At 25.8% G+C, this 5848-nt stretch overlaps 1 protein-coding gene across 1 annotated transcript, besides 1 other annotated feature; it reads left to right on the top strand.

Annotated features, from left to right (window-relative positions):
• Positions 1–4595: part of a repeat region that runs on past the window's edge.
• Positions 4596–4629: 34 nt separating this feature from the next.
• On the top strand, positions 4630–5541 carry EHI_176280 (AIG1 family protein; the record flags this gene model as incomplete). Its single annotated transcript, XM_643102.1, has 1 exon — positions 4630–5541. One exon carries the CDS (start codon positions 4630–4632, stop codon positions 5539–5541), a length of 912 nt encoding a protein of 303 aa, XP_648194.1.
• Positions 5542–5848: the final 307 nt, after the last annotated feature.

The raw sequence follows: 5848 nt of genomic DNA, 5'->3' as shown, positions 1-5848 counted from the left end.
TTTCTCGATGTCAATCTCAATTTTTAATTCTTTGATTAGTCTGATACTTTCTTTATTTACTAATCCATTTATTGATATTACTACTGGAATTATTTTGACATCTTTTAATTTTTCTATTTTCATTAGCCTATTCTTTAATTCATTATACATATTTCTTTTCTTCAAATAGGCTCCATTAATATTGTGATCAGCCACAATAATCATATCAAATATTAGACTAGTTTTTTTCTTTTTATCTAATACATATATATCTTGTATTTTGTGGTATTGTCCATCACTTTTAGGCATTATTTGTTTGTTCCATATCATTGTGATGTCTTTATATTGGAACACTGTTTCATATGGGGGTTTTTTATATTGATTATTTCCAGTGTATTTTCTTATTAATCCCTCCCATATTATAATGCCTATATGATCATGTTTTTCTATTTGTGATTTTTTATGATAAATACAAGATAGTAGAATGTGTTCTACTGTTGATATTTTGTCTTTACAAAGTGGGCAGTATTTCAATCTTTCATTTTTCATTATTTTTGCTTTTTTATACTCACAAAACAATGCACCATCTTGCATTTTAGTTAATTGGAGGAATGCATTTTTCTTAATATTGATTGAATTCCATGGTTTCACTGTAGTAGTTTTATCTACTCATTTTGACTCGAACCATCTTCTAAAATATCCACTAATTTGATGGGACTTCCATTTTTTGATGTATTTGTCAATAATTTTTTTATTTCTACTACTACTTCTTTTTTCTTTTTTCTTTTCTATAAATTCATTTATTATTTCTTCTATTGTTGTTTCATTTATTTTATGAATTATTGTTTTTTAATTCTATTCCATATTCCCTTCTTACTGTACCATCTATCTAATATGTTATTTCCTATCTCACTTTCTCTGGTACAGTAGTACATTACTGTTCTTACTATTTCAATAACATATTCGTCCCTTATATTTATTAATCCTTCACCCATTTCTTCTAGAGGGACATATAACCGATCTTTGGAGTTTCACCAATGTATTTTGAATTTCTTAAATATTTTCTTATCTTAAAATCCATTTTATCTAGGTCAGTGATTCTCCAATTCACAACTGATGCTGAATATCTGAAGATAGGGATTACTTCCATGTTTATTCTAGTAATATATCTTCTATTACTACTTTCATCAGTGTTTATTTCTTCCATCTTCTGATTCATTTTTCTTTGATGGATTTACAATTGAAGGTGTCATCAATTTCATCGGACTGCCATATTCCTAAGTATTTATACAAGTCCTCACCTTCAATTAGGGGGATGTTTTGCATTCCATTTAGTATTTCTTTAATGTTTTTTAATACCATTCCTGACTTTTTCTCATTCATTTCCATCCCTATTCCACTTATTATTTCTTTAATTTCATTGTGGATTATTCCCATTTCTTCTCTACTTTCTGTCATTATTCTCAAATCATCCATATATAAAGTGTGATTTGATTTTGGGAATTTCTCTTCGATGATTTGAGAAATTACATTCATCTGAATAATGAAGAGTAGATTTGATAAGGAATCATCTTGTAAAATTCCTCTATTTAATTTAATATTACCTAGATATTCATTATATTTATAGCCTATGAGTATCTTCCATCTAGTCATCATACTTTCAATAATGTCAATGATGACACCCTCTACATTAAAATATTTTAATGATTCAATAACCCATTCGTGGTTGACTGTGTCATATGATTTCTTGATGTCATAATATGACTCCACATATTTTGGGTATTTTTCTTCTTTCTGCTGCTTCATCATATAACTATTAATTATTCATTCTTTAGCAGCTAAAGATTGCAACTTACATCCCAATTGGTTGCTACTGATTCTAAATGATTCATTATTCATGTTAAGTCTTCTGTGAATCTTTTCTTTTAATATTGAGGTAAATACTTTCATAATTACATTTGTACAACTGATATGACGATAATTAGTGACATCATTCCTATCACTTTGTGGATTAATAAAGTTCTTCCACTTATCATGTTTAATTTGATGTTTTCGGGGAAGTTCAACAATTCATTGAAGATACTAAGAATGATTTCTCTTGACAATGACATCCTTTTCCAATAATACCCATATATAGTGTCTATTCCTGGTGCTTTCCAGTTACTTATTTTTTTTTAAACTCGAATTTAATTCATTTATTGTTATTATGACACTATCATAATTGAAATATCTTTCATTCCACGAGGTGATTTGTTTTATTTTCCAATTATTTTTATTTAATATCACCTGTGTTTCATATAACGATTTCCAATATTCTAAAGTAATATCGTTATTTGGGTATATTTCATTTTTTGTTTCTTTCTTCTTTATTTTAATTTTCTTGTTAGAATCAAACATGATTTTATTTGTATTGATTCTGATTATTTCATTTTTTATTAAATTTAATTCTTTCTTTAATCATTGTCATCATATATTTTAGGTATTTTATTCTTTTTAGTGCTTTAACTTTTATTCCTTCTTCATCATGTTCATTTAATTTCATGATGCACTTTATTCTGTACAATTCCCTTGACCAAATCTTCTAGTCTATTTATTTTCTTTAGGATTTCTTTTATTTCATCAAATTTATCTCTTATTATTTTATTTTGGAGATAGAGGTGCATACACATTGAAATCCTTTTCATATCATCTTGCAGATCCTGCATTCTGCTTCATGACAATACCCATCGATTATTAATTTCCATTATTAATTGGTCAGTTTCTTTTCTTTTCCAGTAGTAATTAATGTTTGTACATTTTTCTATTTTCATTTCTTTCACTTTATTGATGAGAGTGTTAAGATATTCTTCATCAATTTCAGTAGAGTTATTCTTTAATATGATGTTTTTATTGTTGAATTACACTCTATTCTTCTTTATATTATATCATTTACTTTCACTTTAATGTATCGTTTAGTATTCTCTTTTATTTTATGTGACATTTTAATATATTTAATATATTCTTTTTCATTATTTACATTGATGTTTGTCACTTTTATTATACTTTCTATTTGTTCCAATCTTAATTTCTTATATAATTTCTTATTTAACCAATTAATTGCAAAACAATACAACACTTCAATTAGAATTCTATTTGTTTGTTCTGTTGTATTTCTTGTCTGACTATCATCTCTTGTTTTTTGACAATCAGTGCTTTTCTCTTCGATTTCCACTACTGTCTTTTTCATAGGAGTAGTTTCGTTCATCTTCATCGTTCCTGATGATGTTTTCCTCAATACTGGTTGTGTATTTATCACAAGTGTCATCGTTTTCTTCTTCTCTAGTTCCTTCTGTGAGATAAAATTTTCAATATCATCTTGTTGTTTTGATATGACTTGTTTTTGTGTCTCATTTTCTTTTTGTGTGTTGTCTAATTCTTCTCGTGTTATTTCTGCAATCTCATGACTTATTATTGCTGCTTGTTGATTTTCAGAGATTTGTTTTTCTTTATCTCTTATTTTACTTTTCAGCTCCTCAATTTTCTTCTCTAGTACTTCTGTTTTTTCCTCTAACACACTATTCTTTTTCTCCAGTATTTCTCCTTTTTTCTTCAGCTCTTCTGTTTTCTCCTTTTGTTCATCATTTTCCTTCTGTAACTTCCCTTTAGTGGTTTTCAGACTTCGAATGGTTTCTTCTTTGTTATTCATTTCCATGATTTTCCTTCTATCTCATTTATTTCACTGTGTAATTTTATATTTTCTTCTGTTAGTTTTTCATTTTCTTTCTTCTTTTCATTATAATTTGTTTGCACCTTCTTAATTTCTCTTTTCATATTTTCTATCTCTTTCTCAAATTCTTTTCTGACTATTTCTTTTGCTTTTTCTATCATTTCTCTGAGATGGTTTGTTCTTCTTCCTTTCTTTTTGCTTGATATTCTTTAATTTCTTCTTCTAATTTTTTAATCTGCTTTTGAAGTATTTTAATTTCTTCTTTTTCTTTATAATTTTCTTCTTCATTCTTTGTTTCTTCTTTGTTTTCTTCTTGTGTTTTTCTTTCTTTTTCTGTTTCATTTATTATTTTAGCCATTTGACATCTTTTTTTGTAATTCTTTGATTGGGTTTTTACTTTTGATTTGTGTTTCAATTGCTTGGATGTCTTCTTTCCATCCTTTTGTTCTTTCCTTAAATTTTTCTTGCATTTTTTCAATTCTCTTTTTCTTTCTAATTGCATATACTTCTTGGAGAATGTCATACCATCTTTTTCTTTTACCTTCATACTTTTTGAGTATTTCTTCGTATTCTCCTTTTTCCCATTTACTTGTTATTCCTTTTATTCTTTCATGTATCTCTTTTATTGTTAACCATCTATGTCTATTGTTTGTATATTCGTTATTCTTCCAGTATTTATCCTGTTTTTTATTCGTTCTTCTTTGTCTTTGTTGTTTATTAAACCCTTTTCTCTTGTAATTTCTTTTATTATAATTGTGATATCTTTTATTATCATCGTAATATCTTTTATTGGTGTTATTGGTATTTAACCTTGTATTTCTATGTCTTGTTTGCTTTTCTTTACAAGACCCTAAGGTTTTACACAATAGCCATGGCATTAAAATTAGTTGTATATCCTGAATTGGAAAAGTCTTTTAAATAAATAGGAACTAAAAAAATAAATAATGAGTTTACAAGAAGGTGAATTAATGAGTTTACAAGAAGATGAATTAAAACCAAAACAAACAAAATTACTATTAATTGGAGAATCAGGAAATGGGAAAAGTTCATTTGGTAATTTCATTTTACAGAAGAATGTTTTTAGAGTAAGTGATAGTCCAAATTCAAAAACAAATAAACCTCTTAAATGTTTTGGAGAAGGAGATAGAAGTGATTTAGTTGTTATTGATACACCTGGTTTTAATGATAATGATTATTATAGATTTGATAAAGAACATATTCAGAATATTGTTGATTGCGTTAGAGCTGAAGGATTACAAGGAATTATATTTACAATGAATTATAATGTAAATAAATTTACTCATAATACTAAACAAATTATTGCAATTATAAATGATATTTTCACAATAAAAGACATTTGGAAACACGTTTGTATTGTTTGGACTAAATGCTATAGCCTTATTCAACAAAAGCAACTTGAAAAAGGTAAAAAAGAGAAAGAACAATACAAAGAAAACATAATTTCATTTATAAATCAAATAAATAAAACAAATGAAGAATTTGATATTCCAATGTATTATGTAGATTCACAACCAGATGAAGAATATGATAATAGCAGATCAGAAAATGAAATAGAAAGATTAATTGAATGGGGAAGAGGATTAGAATTAATTGATGAAGAAGAAATTAAGAAATTAATCAGTGAATATAAAGAAATTAAATATGAAGAAAAAGAAGAAACTAAAATGATAAAAGAAACAAAGTCAGATATAACATATGAAATAAATACATACAGAAGAGAAATTAAAATCAACTATGATGGAGAAGAAATAGTAGGTAAATGGAAATTATTTAGTACTAGAACTGTAACAGAAAACAAAAGTAATAAAAATACATCAGATTGTGTTGTGATGTAATTGAAGAAATGATAATAATAATTCAATATTTGATTAATTGAAATAAATTTGTTTAAATTAATAGAAAAATCAAATAATTTAAATTCATCAATGTTTAATGTAATAAAAACAAAGAAATTGAAAATAAGAAATAAAAATAAATAAAGAAGAATGAGAATATGAGAGAATAAAGAAATGAAATAAAGAATATAATGAAACAAACAAATAAAATACAAATAATGAAAATGAGTTATACTAAATGTGTATGATGTTATTAATTTAATAATGAATGAAATTAATATAAAATAAATGTAATTTGAATATTTTA

Source organism: Entamoeba histolytica, genomic scaffold (assembly GCF_000208925.1).
Source record: "Entamoeba histolytica HM-1:IMSS scf_1104750518963 genomic scaffold, whole genome shotgun sequence".
Lineage (NCBI taxonomy): Eukaryota > Evosea > Mastigamoebida > Endamoebidae > Entamoeba > Entamoeba histolytica.
This window is presented reverse-complemented; position numbering and strand designations above follow the sequence as displayed.